The 18,451-nt window shown below is 55.7% G+C and overlaps 1 protein-coding gene across 1 annotated transcript in view; it reads right to left on the bottom strand.

Annotated features, from left to right (window-relative positions):
* Positions 1–1,384: 1,384 nt before the first annotated feature.
* Positions 1,385–18,451, bottom strand: part of KIAA1755 (KIAA1755 ortholog) — a 32,325-nt gene continuing 15,258 nt past the window's right edge. The window contains exons 5-14 of the mRNA XM_024559501.4: positions 17,533–17,656; positions 16,184–16,277; positions 15,213–15,299; positions 13,779–13,895; positions 12,021–12,119; positions 10,957–11,105; positions 8,698–8,836; positions 7,370–7,492; positions 6,630–6,851; positions 1,385–2,697 (exon numbers count right to left, since the gene is read on the bottom strand). Coding sequence (XP_024415269.2) covers positions 1,996–2,697; positions 6,630–6,851; positions 7,370–7,492; positions 8,698–8,836; positions 10,957–11,105; positions 12,021–12,119; positions 13,779–13,895; positions 15,213–15,299; positions 16,184–16,277; positions 17,533–17,656 — 1,856 coding nt within the window. The 3' untranslated portion in view covers positions 1,385–1,995. The remainder of the gene's footprint in view (positions 2,698–6,629; positions 6,852–7,369; positions 7,493–8,697; positions 8,837–10,956; positions 11,106–12,020; positions 12,120–13,778; positions 13,896–15,212; positions 15,300–16,183; positions 16,278–17,532; positions 17,657–18,451) is intronic.

The following is an 18,451-nucleotide window of genomic DNA, read 5'->3' as shown; positions in this document are numbered from 1 at the left end:
AGTGCTGTAAAGCTGTTAAAGGGCTTAGCAGCAAGCTAGGCACAAAGACAAAGCAGATAAATGTCAGCTATTAGTGTTATTATTATTCATTACTTTTGTTATGATTCACTATTGTATTTCATTTTTGCACTCCCTGTCCCCCAGGGGATGCAGTGAGTAGACTAGTTGTTCTTTTTGGAGACAGAGGGATGTACAAGATGCTTTGGGGACCCCTCCCTCTCAAAGATTCTTGGACCACCCATCCCCCTCCATGCCCCCCCATTCCTGGCAGTAGCTATAGTCTCTCTGAAGTCAGTTTCCATCTTTGAACCCCAGGTGCCCTGGCTCCCTGCCTGTGGTCCCCACTGGCTGGATGCTGTTGCTATAGCAACAGCATTTTAAGAGCCTTTGGCCCCCTCCTGAGGCAGCAGGCGTGGATGGAGATGGGCTGATCAAATGTCTCGTGCATTCCCAGACCTGTCTGGGTGGAAGGCAGGAGAGTGAAATGGAAGAATCAGACCTGGTTTGGGGTAGGGGGCTAGCTTAGCCCTCCAAGTTTCCAGACAGCCCCCACTGCACTGTGTCACATGGCAGAGAGCCAAGCGGTTGGTTACGAATGCAGATTCCAGCCACCAATGGCCCCAAGAGTCTGATTTTAATGATCTGGGGTGGGACCCCCTAGGAAGCTGCCTTAGATCTGCTCTGCTACTGGTTCTGAGGCAATCAGGCCCCAAACCACACTTGATGAAATCTTGAGTCTTGGAAAATTCCTGAAGTCACTCTGGGCACTGTGTTTGTGTGGCTCTCCCTGCTGAGCAAACTCCTGAGACGCCCTGTGTGCCCTCCTGGGCCTGCTCCGGGCCTGCCTTCCTGTCCTTCCACAGCTTCATGTGGGGGAGGCTGTGTGCCCCACCCTCCTCGGGAGCCAGGAAAATTCCAGGGCTGGGCTGCCGGAAGGCTGTGTTGGTCATGCCTCCTGGGACAGGGGCCGGCCCACGCTCCCTCAGGGCACTGACATTCAGGGGAGGCACTGGGGGAGGGGGGAGTGAACGACTATTTTTACTCCAGATCGGAGGTGTGACAGCCTCTGCTCTTCGCCCCCAGTCCACCAGCACCACCTGCTGGAAGGGATCTTGCTCCCACCCTTGTCCTCCCCTGCCATCAGCAGAACTCGGGACTCTGGGCACCAGAGGGTATGCCTAAAGAAAGGTGAAGCCTGGGGGCAGGGTGGGGGCTGAGAGTAGAGTCTGAGGAGACGTGGTAGGAGGGGGGAGAAGACAGAGAACATGGGGGGGGTTGAGGGTTCTCTCTGGAGTGCAAAGACCAGACTGTGGGGACCCTTGAATCTGAGAGGGGTGGATGGCCCACGAGGGAAGGGGTTGCCCAAGGGAGAGTAGAGATGCAGCAGACATTCCCTCCCCCTCCCGCTTCCCCTCCTCCCACTGCCCTTCCCTGGACACTAACTGGCCTCTAGCAGGTGATTGATTTGATTCTCTTTACCCAAGGCCAATGGCACAATGAATGGCATGAGTAATTTGCTTGACAACACCCTCTTTATTCCTTTCCCAGAATCACCTTCTGCTCCTCCCCCAGGGGTTCCTGGGATTACTGTCCAATACGCGTGTACTTGGACCCTTGTCTCGGGGTCTGTTTCAATGGGACCCTGCGGCCGGATGCCACTCCTGAATCTCCTGCTCATAGTTCTGTCTGAGGGTAGTCATGCCCCTTGTGTCCCAAGGGGAAGCAGTGTACCCCTGAACTCCAGCTGGGCGTGTGGCCTGCTTAAGGCGGAGACCTCTGGACCGGCCTGTACTGGGGGGAGGGAGCCAACCCTACACTTCCTGCCCTCTGTCCTGCCTGTCTGAGGGCCCGTCTTCCCAGTTTCTTGAGCCCATTCTTGTCCCCTGAGCACAGGCCATGCCCACGGAGGGCTCGGGAGCCATGTCCTGATGGGCTCAGCCCCTTTGCCCCAGCCCAGCACCCCCTGGAGCCTGGTGCAGTCGAGGGGGCTCTCAGCTAGAGGGAGGCAGGGGGGCTTGTCTGGGGTGAGTCCTCCAGAGACGTCTGTGAGTCCGTCCCCTCGGAGGAGGAGCTGCCACCAGTGGCGTGGGGGACCCGACTCTGCCTGGAAAGCCGCTGCCAGGGGAAGAGGGGGGCGAGAAAACGCTCAGGGGCAGGCTCCAGGGGCTCGCGGGGCCCCTTGCCTTCATCAGCCTTTCCGGCCTGGCCCGAGTCCTGGGGCAGAGGGCCTGCCTGGAGAGTTCTGTGCTGCCCCTCGCTGGGGGCCCAAGGAGGCCAACGGGACTTTGGTGAATGACCCAGGCCAAGGGGGTCCTGGGAGGGCAGGTCCTGCCTTCCCTTGGAAGTGACTTTTCCATTCACACCCTGGCCCTTGGCGGCTGTCCCTCGTAGTTCCAGGTGTGCCAAGTGGGCCGTGGGACCCAGTGGGCATGGGCAGTGGGCCACGGCCTTCTTCAGGAGGGCCTGGATCTCTCCGTGTCTCACCCGGGCCTCCTCCCACAGGCCGTGGCCCAGGCCTCCCCAGCTCAGGGAGGCCACCTGCAGCCCCATGGCCGTGAGCTTCTCCGCAGGGAACTCAGACGACAGTCGCTGCAGGTAGCGGTGGAGGCGGCGCTGGTCCCCAGGGCTGGCCTTCTGGGCCTTGCCCAGTTTGAGCTGGGCCATCAGGTCCTGACAGTCCATGTGGAACCAAGTAACCTGGGAGGCAAGAAGAGAAGGGGGTGGGGTTCCAGTGGGGAGAGGCCCCTGGGCGCTCCGTGAGGACAAGATGGGCATCTCTGAGCCGAGACAGGGCTCGGAGAATAAGCGCTCCTGGACCGAACTAATGACGTGCGCCCAGCCTGCGGGGGCTGTGACTTTACTTGGGGCAGTGAGGTCAGTGGTTTCCCTCTCTTCCCCCGGGTACACACACCCGCTGCTGGGAAATGGACCCCAGCGCCCTGGGGCACCTCGGGTGTGAGCTAACACACCTGAGCCAGCAGGGGCTCCTGCCTCTCTGGGGCTCATTTCTCCTTCTGTAAAATGGGAGATTGTACAAGATGGTCAGAAAAAGTTTTGGAGAGCCGAATATTCGGATTCTCGGACTGGTGAACCCGAACAGGGCGCTGAGGGAGGAGTCTGGCTCCCGCTTACTGAGCACCCCGGGCTCCGCGTGTCTCACGTCCGCTCACGCTCAGCTGCACCAACAGCCCATTTGACAGAGTGAGAAACTGAGGCTCAGAGAAGTGAAATCACGTGAGCAGGTCACACTTCAGGTTGGGGACGAGCTGGGATTTGAACTCAGAGAGTATCTTCCAAGCATCTCCTTGTGCAGGAGCGATGGGCCCAGGCAGGGCCAGGCTCTTGCAGTCACCAGAGAGACCACCAGCCAACTCAGGCCCTGCCGTCCCCTCATGCCAGCCCCTCCACCCCGTGTTGGGGCTCTGCCGGTCCCCACAAAATGTCTGCAGGCTGCAAAGGAGCCAACACATTCCCAGCGGCTCGTGAAAAACATAATCTTTCTCTCCATTAATTTAGAAGCCGACAGCGAGCTGTTAGGCTGTGGGGATTGGAGAACCATTTTCTCCGAAGAAACCATCTTTCCATGGATTAAGGGAACTTGTCTTTAAATAAATGGCTTCATATTCGCAGAAGCACATGGAGCTCATGGCCGGGAAAGGGCCCCATAAATCTCTGTGAGCGGTGCGGTCGTGTTATTATTATTTAGTGCCAAGGCTGCCGAACACCCGCTCTCTACCCAGGGCTAGCCCCGCACTGGGCTATCCTGTCTGTCTGTCTGTCTAGGACTCCATCTTTGAGGCTGAGCTGGACAGACATGGATAACACCTCAGAAATCATCTTGCTCAAACAACCCTTGTGGTGTGGGTGAAAATTCAGGGCCAGTGAAGAGAGGGGCCTCGCCCTGGCTGGACAGTGAGAGATGACCCCGCTGGGGCTCCAGGTCAGGGCGGCCACCGCCCGTACGATTCCTAGTCCTGGGTCAGATCCACATCCCCACACGCATCCACAGCCTCCCTCCGTCCCTCCAGCCGCCTGGCTGGCCATCCGCAGTGTTCACCCAGCCTCTCTGGGCGCTGGCCTTGTGCCAAGCAAGCACTGTGGACAGGACCAGGACCTAGTCAGACCCGGCTGCTGCCTTGGGACAGCAGGCAGCTCGGGACAGGTGACAGACAAGAGACAAGCAGGTGGTGAAGCAGCAGGATACTTTCAGATCCCAGGGGGCCCCATGAAGCAATAAGCACAGGGTGATGACAGAGAAAGGGGGCAGGGGCTGGTGGTCAGGAAGGGGCCCTGCGAGGAGGGGACCCGCGAGCTGAGCACTGAAGAAAGACAAGAGGCCAGTCGGTTGAGGGGAAGAGATTCCCAACTGAGGGGACAGAGAGTGCCAAGCTTCAGAGCTGGAGCAGCTTTGGTTTCTCCAGGGAAGGTCAATGGGGCTGAAATCAGCTAAAATTGATGAGCAAGGGAGAAGCTTCCAGAAATCCTTAATCCATGAGGCTACTAATGATGATACTAATATTGGTGTTAAAAATCATAATTCCAAATTTGAGCAAAGCCCGGGGTGAGGGTTACTTACATTTACTTCTCTCGGCAATTTAATTCTACCGGGCAAGTCTGGCACCAGAGCCGGGTCATCTGGGTTTGAACCTCAGCTCTGCCACTTCCTGGCTGTGACCCTGGGTGAGTTCTTTGACCTCTCTGTACTTCCTTATGCACCAAGCGGGCACAATCCTAGTACCTGCCTCATAGGGTTAGTATGACAGTAAGACCAGGTGTAAAATGACTGGAACAGGGTAGGTGTCAGAACTACCAAAGCATTGGTTATTGTTGTCGTCGTCACCATCACCATCATCATCATCACCGACGAGGAGCAGAGGCCTAGAGCAGGGAGACTGTCTTTGAGGCCACACAACCCACACAGGCTGGCGGACGCTGCCTGGCTGTCTGACTTCCATACAGGTGGGAGTGGGGGAACCCTCTGCTGTCGCGGCCCACATCTGCCTCCCCCACCTGCTCCCAGGGAGACAGAGTGGCCTCCCAGTGCCCCTGGCACAAGTGACTGGAGTTCCTCCCACTGCCCTCTGAAGCATCCCGCATTTCCTGTCCCTGCTGTCCCCCGAAGGATGGGCTAGCCTGAGAGCTGGGTGGCTGGAGTCAGGCTCTTCTCACGCTCTGTCCTCAGTGGTGAGGGGTAGCTGAGGGCACTGGATCTGGGCTAGAGATGTGGGGGGTCTTGTTCTAGCTGGGTCACAGCTCTCCCAGGCCGCTCCCCTGGCCCCCTAGGCCTCAGTTTCCCCATCAGAAAATGAGAGGTTTAGGAGAGATTTAGGAGAGGCAGGGGGCTCTTAAGTCAAATCCTACTTGACCATCAGCTCTCTGGGGGACCTGGAGCCAGGCACTTTCCTCTTTGGGCCTCAGTGTGCCCATCTGAAAAGTGGAAACAGTGTTGGCACCCCTCCCTCTTAAAGATACGGTGCGAGTTCAGTCGGGCAAGGTGTGTGGAGCACTTATAGGAGGCTCTGCACGGAGTACACAGCCGACACGTGGGCCCCCTCACGATCATCATCCAATCTTCATCGTCATCGTGCTGGCTTGGACATGGCCAGCGGTTGCCACCCCCACCTTTCTGCCCCACTTTGGAGAAGAACACAGGGCATGAATGTATCTGCGTTTTCTCCAGCTATGTGGCCTTGGGCAAGACCCTTCCCCTCTTTGGGCCTCAGTTTCCTCATCTGTAAAATGGGCTTATCAACCTTGCCACACTGGGTTGCCAAGAGATGACAGATGCAAAGAAATGGCGTTCCTCTTGCCTCCCACCCCAATACTCTGTGCTTGCCCCCTACCCCCACTCCACCACCCTTTCCTCCGCCCTCCTGGCCAAACTCCGGGTTCCTGGCTAGGACTGAGGCCCCTGTTCTGAGCATGCCACTCTCAGCCATCTGTCCCTCCTGCTCCCGCTCTCGCCATCTGTGCAGGCAAGGGGAGGCATGGGGAAGGGCACTACGATGGTGCCACGGGCTCGCTGTGTGGCCTTGGCTAAGTGACAGTCCTTCTCTGATACTGTTTCTCCAAATCTGAGTCAAAGGGGTGAGACAGGACTGAGGTTGCCTACAGAGATCTATATATGGAGAGAAAGCCTATGGCTTTGATTGAAATCTCAGAAGTTGGCCCTGGCTGGTGTGGCTCAGTGGATTGAGCACTGGCCTGTGAACCAAAGGATCGCTGGTTCAATTCCCAGTCAGGACACACACCTGGGTTGTGGGCCAGGTCCCCAGTCGGGGGAGTGTGAGAGGCAACCACACATTGATGTTTCTCTCTCTCTTTCTCCCTCCCTTCCCTTCTGTCTAAAAATAAATAATAGTAAAAAAAAAAAATCACAGAAATCCCAACTTTTAAGAAGCTGTTAACATCTTTGAGGGTCACTGGGAGGATGCCTGGTGTAGTGGGTCAAGCTGGGGTCAGCTGGTCCCTGGATTTAGGAGGGTGACCCAACCTCTCCGGCCGTCTCCCTTCTGGAAAATGGAAGTAGTGCTTTCCCCCAACCCCCAGGACTACGGAATGAATCACACACAGAGCCCAGTGCTGTGTCCGGCCTGCTCCCTGCCTCCCAGCTGGAGGGGCGGGCTCACCTTCTTGCAGAAGTGGTACAGCTGGAGCAGTGTCTCCAGGTCTGTGCGTTGCCGCTCGGCAGCCATATAGAAGTGGGTCAGCTTAGCCTGGAAGGTCCGCTGCGTGGAGGCAAAGGCTGCCAGCTCTGGGAACTCTGTCCCTCCTGCCTCACCGACCCCTTCAGCTGCAGCTTCCACCTGCGCCGCCTGCTTGGACAGCTCCAGGCCTCGCCGGTACTGGGCCTGAGTGGGGAAAGGAGAGGCATCTGCTCAGCTCCCGCCTTAGCTGAGGCCTGCCCCAGAGTCAGAAACCTCCCACTGGCCTGCTGCTGAGTTATGAGACTTCCTGAGCCTCAGTTTCCTCATTTACACAAGGGAGACCCACGCCTCCGCGGAGGCAGTTTACCTTGCTTAGCTGGGACTCTGCTTAGTGTCATCTTCTGGAAAACTTCCCCGACCCCAAAGTCTTATGTCCCCACAGTTTTCCCTTTCTGTCTGCTTTCCTCCTGCCTCCATCCCCCTGTCCTGGAGGGAATCCTGAGGGATTCTGAGATAGGTCACCTTTGGACTTGGTGGTCCCTGAAGACTTCCTGGAGGAGGCAGCGTCTAAGCTGAATCCATTATGATCCAAGCTGGCGTCCTCACTGTCTCCAGAAGTTTTCTTGCACCTTCCCACCCCTACACCTTCGCCCTAGCCCTGCCGCCCCCTCCACTGCCCTCTCCATGTGCTCCAGCCCTGCTCCTAAGATTTGGGAATGCACCGCGGCCTGCAGGAAGAAGTCCTCAAATTCGACGTGGGCTTTCTCCACTGTCTCCAAGCTTTCGTCTTTGGGGGTCAGCGCTTGCAGGCTCTGGCTTCCTTCCTGCTCCATCCAGTTGCTGACCTGGGACAGGGGAGGGAGGTTTGGACACGAAGGGTTGCTGGGGAGATGTCCCTTGGCCAGCTCCCCAACCTCCCTGGAGGCTGAGGTCTCCTTGTCCTGAACCACTCAGTTCCTGGGCCTGTGCTCATGGGCCTGGACTGAAACCCTCCGAGCTCTGGGGAGAAGAGACAACTTTGAGGGGAGTGGGGGGATGTGCACTGTCATGGTCTTCAAATATTCAAAGGGGAGAGGACTCCCGAGGGGGACCTCCGAGGACACCTGCCTGGCCAGTGCCCTGCACAGAGCAGGGCACACTTGTCTGAATGAAGTCACTGGGTGGCAAATTTCAGCTTACCTTAACCACTCAGTGCCACCCAATCACAAAAGGGGCAGCCTCGGGAGTGATGAGTTCCCCATCCCTGGGGGAGTGCAGTGCTGGAGAAAAGGCTGCCTGCTGTAGAGGAAGGCACATGGGCCTGCTATAAGCTTCCTGTGTGAACTGGGTGAGGCGCTTGCCCTTTCTGGGCCTCAGTTTACCCAGTGGCAAAATGGTACAGACTTGAAGATTCAGTGAGGGACAGAGCAGGTAACGTGGCTCTGGACCTCACAAGCAGAAGTTTCCTTATTCTGGGGCATCTTAAAGAACATGTGTTCACTTACTCTATCCTTGCAAAGCCAGAGCAGCAGGCACTGACATTATCCCCCATTTAACAGAGGGGGAAACCAAGGCACTGAGTAGTAAAGTAACTTGTCTAGGATTGCACTGCCAGTAAGTGCCAGGGCCATGGCCCTGAGCACAAAGGGATGCATTGTTTAAGCACCTGCAGTCAGATAAAGTGGTGACAGATGTGGGCTCCAAGATCAGACTCTCCAGGTGTGCGACCACAGGCAGGTGACATTGTGCCTCCCAGCATTGAGGGAAATGCTAGCCCCTCCCCGACATCAGTGGTAAGTGACAGGGTTAGAAAGCAATGATGTAGGCAAAGGCTCTGGCCCAGGGCTTGGCACACAGCTGGTAGACAATAACTGCAGCTTTTGGGGTTAGGTCTTCACAATTAAGCTCTTGTTGAGAGTCACGTTGTGTGCTACGCCCCAACGATGTCTGCCTAGCCCTCGAAGAACAGCCAGAGCCTTGGGTCCTTACACCACAGCAAGTGCCTGGCTGCGGCAGGGCCTGGAGCAGGGCCTTCCCTGCGGAGGATGGTCAGGCCAGCCTCCCCTTTCACCTGGTAGATGGCAGCTTCCAGGCGGCCCAGGCGGACGCGGAGCTCCAGCCTCCCCAGGAGGTGATTAGATGCGGTGACCAGGACATGGAGCTGCTCATCCAAGAGGCTATAAAGGGCAGTGGCTTCAGCCAGATGGCTCCTGGGAGGGAGAGGAAGGTGAGAGAAGGCCCAGAAGCAGCCCCTCCCCAGCACTGCTGCCCAGCACAGGCCTGCCCCGCAACTCCCAGTGACCCCTGGGCCCTGACCTGGGTATTCTAGCTGCCGACTTGCTGTGTGATCATGGGCAGGTCCTTAAGCTCTCTGGGCTGCAGAGAGCCTTGGTCTTCCATGGGACTGGAAGGACCAGCAGACACAGAGGGACTTACCTAGGAGGGTATGAACTGAGCTGGACAGATCTGGGTTCAAATCCCAGCCCTGATGCCTTCTTGTCCTGGGTCCTTGTGCAAATTTCTCAGCCTTTCTGTGTCTCTGTTTTTTCACCTCTCCAAAGTGGAAATAACAGAACCCACTTCAGACTGCTTGCAAGGATTAAATCATCTAACACCTTGGCTCTCAACCCTGGCTACGCATTAGAACCCGCCCTGGGAGCTTTAAAAATCTCAATGCCCAGGCCCACGCCCGGCCAACTGAGTCAGGTCTGAGAGCAGCCTGATACTCGTGCTTCCTAAAGCTCCTCGGGAGATTCTGGGGTCGGGGAGGGCCGCCAGGGCTGAGAACCAGCCCTCTCGCACTGAAAACACTTAGCACAGGGCTCGCTGGGCACACAGGTTTGGTGCTTGTTACTTCTATTGCAGTGATAGTGAGTAGCTGTAACACCCCTTTCACCCCCGCCTCCATTTTACAGATGGGAAAACTGAGGTCCAGAGACAGGAGCTGACTCTCAGGCATGGCAGTTTGAACTGGAACCCAGTCCACAGCTTTTTCTGATGATGATATTTTAAAACGGTTAAAGCCAGCAAGACATTAATGAAGGATTGTAGGTGGGATCTAGAGATGGTAACACTTGGGTAAAGGGAGGGATTGCAGGGCTTTCCTGACACCCCTCAAATCCCATCCTACGGTCTTCTGCCCTGGGTGGGGGCCAGGGAGGGAGTCTGACTTCAGCAGGAAAAGGAAAATAAGAGATGGAAGGAGAAAGCCTGCTTGTCTGGAGGGAGTCTTGCACTGGGCCTCCCCATCTGACTGCGGCTCCCCACCAGTCACTCACTTCCAGGTGAGGGCCCAGGGTGCGTGAACGGGATGGAAAATGCCAGCTTGCGGCGGGGCTGGAGGGAGGGTGGGGAAGAAGGAGCGGTAGGTGGGAGCTGCCTGGGCCCATCTGCAGAACAAACGCCCAAAGCGGATCACGTGGGACCACAGCGCCCCCTGGTGGAGATTCCAGTGGCCAAAGGTCTGGCGGGGCTTCTGATGGACTAGAGGGGCCTGGCGCTCAGCCAGTGAGGTGGGGACATTCTGGGAATCTCACAGCCAGTGGCACCAGGCCATGTGAGGAGCAGGGGGACGACCCCCCCCCCCCCCGCCACACCCGGTACCAGGGCCCACTGCTGGCCCAGTGTTCATACCAGCATGACTCTGCCTGTGGGCACAGCACAGGGCGCTGTGTTCATTTCTGGGCCAGGCTGCCTGGGTTCAAGTCCTGGCCCCACCACATCCCAGCTGGGTGACCCGGGGCAGGTCAGCCTCTCTCTGAGCCTCAGGCTCCTCCACTGTGAAAGCAGGGTACTGCTGGGTGGTCAGTAGTGTCCTCATGGGTGGGAACTAAACGAGTTACTATTTGTAAAGCCCTTAAAACAATGTGGTGCTCATCCTAAGTGCTATTTCAGAGTTGGTTAAATAAATAAATTGTTGCAAGCTTATGCACACTTTGGAACTGTGTGTGTTAGCAGAGATAAAATATTTCCAATTACTGACTGCTTTAATTACCGATTTGCCCCTCCTACCCCTACATTTAAGAAAATTGGTACTTTCCAGGAATATTTATTATTTATTCCATAGCTCTGAGGTTTTTCTGGCCAGGCTCAGCTCAGTGTCTGGGTCAGAGAAAGCGCTTGGTCCACAAGTGTGACCAGAATCAGGCAGGGCTCTCCCCCACCCCAGTCTGAAATGACCGGGGCTGAAGGAGGGCAGCAGAGGAGGGACAGGACATGGGCCCTGCAAACACCTCCATCCTGGGCATCTGCAGGGCCCGCCTATGCATCCCCAGCTCCAAACTCTAAGAAACAGGGTGGGGTGGGGGAGGAAAAGACTGGGTGTCCGTACCTGACATCCGGGTTGAAGTCCAGCCTGCTGGCCTCCTGCCGCAGCCTGGCCAGGGTGGCTCCGCCTTCCCGCTGGAGGCCCAGCAGACCTGGGTCCCTCAGCACGGCCTCCATCAGCTCCTTGGACTTGTTCAGACACCTGGAGGCCTCCTGCCAGTGTAGGAAGGTGGCCTGAGACCCAATCCCCACTCTCCCCCACAACCTTCCAGGGCTCCCCAAACCCAGATCGTGCCTGACTCCCCCATTTTGGCATTCAAGATCCTGCAGAAAGTCTATCCTTTCTATCTCTAAAACATTTCCTCAAGACTCCTCTCATTGCCATGGCAACCTCACTGGTCCCAGGGCCCTCACCTCTTGCTGGGACACCCATCCTAGCCTCCTCACTGGTCTTCCTGCTACACTCTGGCTCCCCCTTCAGTCTGTTCTCTGCATGGCAGCTGGAAGGATCCCAAAGTACAATCTATCCTGTGCTTAAAACTCTCCAGTAGCTTCCCTGCCCACTTAGAAGGAAATCCCAACCCAGCTCCGCTTTGATACAGCCCTGGCTGGATCCAGAAGATCTTCTACCTTTCTCCTCCCCCTCCTCCCCCAGCTCATTCTGTTCCACACTGGCCTCCATGCTATTCCGGAACATACCAAGCATAATCCCACCTCAGGGCCTTTGCACATGCTGGCTCTTCCCCTGGAGCCCAGTCCCCCTCCTATTCCCATGCAGGCTCCTTCTCATCCCTCAGGCCAGACTTTAAGTACCATCTCATCAGTGAGCGGCATTTGGCACATTTCATGGCATTTGGCACAATTTGTAACTACAGGTCCATTTCTTTGTTCACTTTTTAACAATGACCTCTACTACCACTGTACCACGAACCCCACGAGGGCAGAGACAAGTGAGCTTGCCCCAGGCCGGGTCCCTGGGTACACACAGTTAGTACCCAATAAATATTACTCAAGTGACTAAACGAAAAACAGGTGATCGTGCCCACTCTGACTGTCCCCCTCATTGACCCCTTGGTCTGTAGAATCTGGGGTGTGGTGTGACCTTCCCACCCCATGCTCGTTGCTCACCTGTGCCCCTCCTGGGGGGTCACCCTTCTCAAACTCGTTGATGGACGCCTGTAGCAGGCTGGAGGCCTGGCGGAGGTCAGCAAGGAAAGGATCCAACTTCTGCAGAACAGAGACCAGAGTGGGGGTGTCAGCCTGGGCCAGTGAGGAGGGTGCCTCCCCCACCCAGAAGGACACAGCAGGGGCTCAGGTGGTGGTTCTCAAGCTGCAGCTGCACCAGAATCACCTGGAGAGCTGGTTAATATCCATGCTGCTGAACCCCATTCCTGTGTTTCTGACTTAGCTCCTCTGGGGCGGGGCCTGAGAATGTGAATTTGTACCAAGTTCCCAGGTGATGCTGACACTGCTGGTCCAGGGGCCCCACTTGGAGAACCACTGATGCTGGGATGAGAGAGGCAGAAGAAAGGCCTGAGCCATCCCCGGGCCAGTAGGGAAACCTTGAGGGAGGGGAAGGGAGGGGAAGGAGGAGGGTAGGAAGAGGGGTGACACTTCAGCCCAGCTTCACCACTTACTCGCTGTGAGGCCTTGGGCAAGTTACTTAACCTCTCTGTGCTTCCGCTTCTTCCTCTGTAAAATGGGGTCACAGTAGCTCTGGCCTTATAGGCTGGTGTGAGGACCAAAGAGTGTTAGTCTTCATTACCAGTTTTATTTTCTGGGTCTATAGGTAAGACTTCATTCAAAGGGAAGGTTTTAAAACCGAAATGTGGTTTGAGAGTCACTGGATTGGTTGGAGAAGGGAACTGGGGCCCAGGGGATGAGCAGGAGAAGAGATTTCTTAGTATCCTTTGGTAGCACCTGAATTTTGAACACCTGGCCTATTTTTAAAACAGACATGATTCTAAAAAGAAGAGAACCACGCTGTAGACTGTTTGTGCAGACCAGTGGTTCTCAGCGGGGGGTAGTGTTGCCCCCTAGGGGACATGGGCAATGTCCAGAGACGTTTGGTGGTCGTGGTCAGAGTGGGCAGAGCCCTGAGGGGCTGCTAATCCTGCCACAGTGCACAAGGCAGCTCCCGATGACGACAAACGACCCAACCCAACATGTGAATGGTGCCGAGCGCGAGCGGCCCTGGTCTGGAGAAAGCCCCAGCGGGCCCTGACCGGCGTGGCTGCAGTGCGGTTTACGCTGGCATCTCCTGCACTGTTGCGCGAGCCGCCCCACCCTGTGTATGTATGCTCACGGGATGCCTTGGGCGTGAAACGCCCCCTCAAAGGGTGGCGGTGAGTGGTGAGCAGGGACTGAGGTCACGCAGAAAGGAGCCGAGCGCTGGCAGTTTTCTAACATCCCCTCTTACAAGAGGAAACATGTCTGCCTCCCCCACCAGACCCTGAGCTCCTGAGCTGTGTGGGTCCACGGAGCAGATGGCTGTGTTTATTTTCTTTTCAATTAACATCGATATAGCTCCTAGCATGTGCCAGACGGACTTCTAAGCCTTCTACCCCCATTAACTCAATCACTGCTCACTACGGCCCCCTGAGGAGGCACTATAATTACACCCCCCCCCCATTTTATAGATGAGGAAAAGGGCTCAGAGAAGGTACATAACTTACCCAAGGTCACACAGCAGAGCTGGGATAGGAACCCAGGTGGTCAGACCCCAGAGCCTGAGCTCTCAATCACTCCACTCTGCCCCTTCATTATAAATGTTTGTTGAAGGACTAGCTTTGAACCTGACAGTGTGGATGGACCCGTGGGGCAGGATAGCGAAGGGAGGAAGAGAAGGGGTGAGGGTGCAGGGCTGAAGGCTGTGATGGCAGACACCTGGAAGAATTGCACCCACTCTCTGTGGAGGTAGGGGAAGGGGCCTTCCAGGGCCGTGGGCAGCTGGCCGGGGTCCACGTGGTGGCTGAGGGCCTTTAAGGAGGTCAGCACCTCTACCTGCAGACAAAAGAAGAGAGTCAGGAGGACAGGGCACTCGGTGTGGGGACAGACCATTGAGAAGGTCCTTTCCAGACCCTGGCCTCAGCACCAGTCCGCCTCCCACAGTTGAGTCTGGCCCTGGCCTCAAGAGTTGCTTTCTGGGCGACGGGTCTTCTCTGGGATTCCTGGAGAGTCCAAATTCGGAGCCAGGCCCAGGTGAGGAATAGCAAAGAAACAGCACCTGCACTGCCACTCGCCCAGCCTGTGCCCAAGGCAGACATCATGAATCGATCACAGCACGTGTGCCTCTGAGCTTGGCTCTTTCCCAGCCCAGCTCTCAGGCAATCGCACAAACTGACTGAAGAGGGCCCTTGTCATGTAATTTCTTTATAATCCTTGTCCCCATTCTCTGGTGACTCACCACGGTGCTGTCTCCTCCTTGAGGCTTTTGAGAAAGGTTACCAAATCCTAACAGTTTCCCCTAAGACATGGATGAGGGACGCGGTGACTGCCTCTCTCAGACAGTGAATTTTGAGGTTTACGCTATAAACAGCTCCAGACACCTAAGCTTGGGACTGGGCAGATTTGTGGTTTGAGGGGACCCACTAGTTATCCCTGGTACTCAAAGCGCGGTCCACGGACCAGCAGCTTCAGCATTATTTAGGAGCATGTTAGAAATGCGGGGTCCCAGACACCATTGGAACTTGCATTTGACAAAGTTCCCTAGTGACTCGTAAGCACCTTAAAGCTTGAAAAGCCTATCTCTAGCTCACAATGTGCCTCGTCCCTAACCAGGAGTAAGGAGCCCTTTGAAATCACTCCCTGTCACTGAGCAGAGCACGGGGTGCTCACACTTAGGATCGTGGTACAAGACACTAATTAGAGGAAGCAGCCGGTTCTTTTCTGCACAGTCCCAAGTCAACACTGCATGTGAGCCGAGGCGCTGAGAGAAACTAGGGAGAGAGACACAGGAAGATCAGAAAGAAAAGGCCCCTCTGCCTCCAGCTTACTGTGTGGCCTTGGGCCTCAGTTTCCCCCTCTGAAAAGAACAGGGTGTGGGGTTGGCTAGATGAAACTTTTCAAACAGGTTTCATGCCGGGTGCAGCTGTCGACCACGCTGTGGTAGCCACCAGGTGTTGCTAGGATTGCCAGAGAGAAGTCATTCTGTGACTCAGGGCAGGCCCGGAGGGTGTGGCATCTGGGCCTTGCAATTATTGACTTTCGCTGCATTATTTGAGGGCCTCTCCTCACCTGTGACTTCTGCAGTTTGTCACCCCCACTCAGCACAATCCTAGCAACTCCTCTCTGCCTTGGCTGATGCTGCCTGCCCCTCACCTGGATGTCAGGTAATGTCTCCAGTGGAAGAGCAGTCTCCTTCTCCCCCAGGAAGAGGATGACATGGATGGAGGCTGGGTCCAGAGCCTGTAAGAAAAAAGCATTTCAGAATGTCTCTGCCTAGGCCTTCACTAAGCCACTGGGCCTCCCCACTAAGGTGCGAGCAAATAGGCCACAGGGCTGGAGCAGGTGGTTCCCTGAGGCTGGGGTGGGGTGGTATGTGTGGGGGGTGAGCCATTGGACATCACCAGAGCAGCGCATCTGAGCTGTGTTGCAAACGTCCTAGATGACCTGCCCCCTCCGGCCTTTAGTTTCCCCATCTATACAGTGAGGAGGAGGAGGAGATCAGACCATGAGGTAAGCATAAGCCAAACTTCCAGTTACTCTGCTATGAGTACCATCTAGTTAGGAATCTCTTCCCGCCCCTATTCCCAATTCATGAGATTCATGTGACCTAGGTCTAATCCAATCAGTGTGTCGCATTCCCCTGGTCACGGAGATTGGTTGATGGATGGACACCTCAGCCAAGAGGGGTTAGGGAGACACAAAGAAGGTGCGCAGAAACTTCTGGCAGGAAAATCTCTAACTCCTTCCTACTAGCCCTGATTGAAAGACCATGTGAGGTTAGAGGTTCTGGGAGCCAGATGCCACCAAGACAGGGGCCTGGATGAAAAGGGCACCCTCCCAGGAGAACAGGGCCAGAAATGGAGCGAGAAGAACCAGATCTGGGTGACAATATTTGAGTCCCCGAATCAAGCCACACCTGAAGTTGGATTTAACTCCTGGACTGTGGAGTCACATGAACCAACGAGCGGCCTTTCTCTTTAAGCCCGTTTCGGCTAGGGCTTCTACTTGCTGCAAATAGGAGTCCCTGCCTGGGGGCCTGGACCCAGCACTGAGCCCCCTGGGCTCCGTGAATATCAGCAGGCCCCTGCTTCTTGCTAGGCTGATGCTGCCCATCTCCCACTCACCTGGGTGGCCCTCAGGGCCTTGACCAGACCAGCATGTAAAGGCTGCTTCCTGGCATCAATCACGACTGCCAGCCCCTTGGTTTTATCTTCCGGCCTGTGGGTGGTAAACAGAACTGGCAGTGTTGCTGGATAAACCAGGCCCTCTAGGGGAAAGGAGCTAGCGGGAGGTGAGGGAAACTGGCTGTCAGAAGCCTTGATTAACTAGTGGACTCTTCATCCTGCAAGACCAAGATCCAGTGCCCCTCCCTCCAGGAAGCCCTCCCTGATTCTTCTCCAGAGCCTTTTGCTCTCTTCAGTGCTCCCACAGTACCTCTCTCTTACACCCTAATAATCAGGATACAGCTGCAGTGGGTAAGTCATCCAGCATTCGCCCACTCCTTTTGTGTAGACAGAACTCTCATTTGTTCAAGGATCCAACTTCCTCCACATGAACATGCTCCCCCACCACCACAAGGGCTAGTTCTGATTGGTTGAGGCTGGGATCTAATTTCTTTAGCCAATGATTGGTTTAGATAGGGGTCATGTGACGTATTTCTGGTCAATGAGACATGAGAAGTTTGCTGGGGGACTTCTGGGAAGGAAGTCTCTCCTTTAAAAAGTTGTTACAAAGAGCTGTAAGGCAGACACATAGAACGATAAATTTCTTTATCAGACAAGACATTTTGAATTGGAATTTGTTACTTGCAGCCAAAACACTCTAACTGGCTCACATTGCACTTTTCAGTGATCACCTTAGATTTCCCAAACTGGCCAACTGTCAGAACTTGTTAAAATACTGATCCTTCACACCTACCCATGCTCTACCCCCCAACCCCTAGACATCTGGCCGTAAGGGATGGGGCCAGGGAGTCTGTGGGCTTCCAAGAGCCCTTGGCCATTCTGACAATCAAACAGGTTGGGAAAACAAACCCACTGCTTCAAACCTAACAACAAACCAGTTCACAGACAAAACCAGGGGTGGCCGGCGTGGGGTACAGCTGTGGCACTGCTGACTTATCTGGTCACCTGCGCCATCTGTAAATGGGGATAATACTAGTTTCCGCCTCATGGGACTGGACCAATGAATTCATCACTGTAAAGCACTCAGTGACCACGCAGAGTAGAAGGGATGTAAGTGTCTACTGTTATTATTATTATTATTATTATTATCCTCCAAGGGGAAACTGAGGCACAGAGCAGCGATGGGGCAGTGAGAACAGGCTCTCGGAGCTGACACCAGGGCTCTGGCTTGTCCCCCACCTCATGTGCTTCTGGCTATGCCCCTGCTGGGAGAGCGGTTTGTCCTGGGCTCCAGGGCTCCAGACTGAGAGGTTGGACGGATGGAGTGTCCAGCCAGCCCCGCCTCTTACCTGGGGACAGTGCACAAGTAGCAAAGCAGCTTGGTGACCTCTGAGACCCTGCACCATGTGGCCTCCCAGGCCCCCTGGGTAGTTGACAGCAGAAGCAGGGGTCGTCCCACCCTGTCCCGACCGCCTGGAGGAGAGAGGAGGACACACGTGCTCGGTGAGAACTTTGGTGCCACCTTCTCTACTGGGACCTGCTCTGCGGCCTTCAGTCAGGCCTTTGCCCCCCACCCGGGTCCCTCTGCCCGAAACGCCCTTTCTCCGGCCCTCACCCTTCCCATTAACTCTGAACTCTGATTCATCTGTCAAGACCCGGCTCAAAAGCCGCTTCCTCAGAAAAGCCATCCCTGAGTCCCCCTCTGTGCAGAGGTAGCCTCGCTCTCCCCTGGACTCCCTCCACCCTGGGCGCCTTGCGAGGTAAAGCTCGTGGAATGAGCTTTGGGGCCACACAGACATCTGTCCTCCCCTGGCCCCGTGTGGCCCCATGGTCACAAGGGATTTTTCTATACTGAGTTGTAATAACCTGTTGAATTTTCTGCACCACTAGACTTCCTGAGAGCAGAGAACATATCAGACTTGTTTCCCGCTGAATGCGCAGTGCTAAGCTCAGGGCCTGGGGCACAGCAGGTGTTCAATACGTATTCATTGCAGAGGTGAATGAATATTAAGCATGCATGATAATGCCCTCTGTGTTGGGTGCTGTTAATACCTCCCCAGACACCCCCCCCCATCAGGCCAGAACACCCATCCCCCGCAGCCATATGTATTGGCTGTGAATGGCTCACAGATGCCCTGGTCTCTGAAGAATTGCTCTAGGCTGAGCTGGATCTTGGGCTCACCCTGCATCCCCACCCAGGATCAGCCTGGGCTGGGACCAACAGACCTAGGCACCTTAAGGCGGACCAGTGGGATCAGGCCGCACCCT

The sequence above is a fragment of the Desmodus rotundus genome, chromosome 6 (genome assembly GCF_022682495.2).
Source record: "Desmodus rotundus isolate HL8 chromosome 6, HLdesRot8A.1, whole genome shotgun sequence".
In the NCBI taxonomy this organism is placed as follows: domain Eukaryota; kingdom Metazoa; phylum Chordata; class Mammalia; order Chiroptera; family Phyllostomidae; genus Desmodus; species Desmodus rotundus.
The sequence above is the reverse complement of the archived record's forward strand: the minus strand, read 5'-3'. Positions and strand labels throughout refer to the sequence as shown.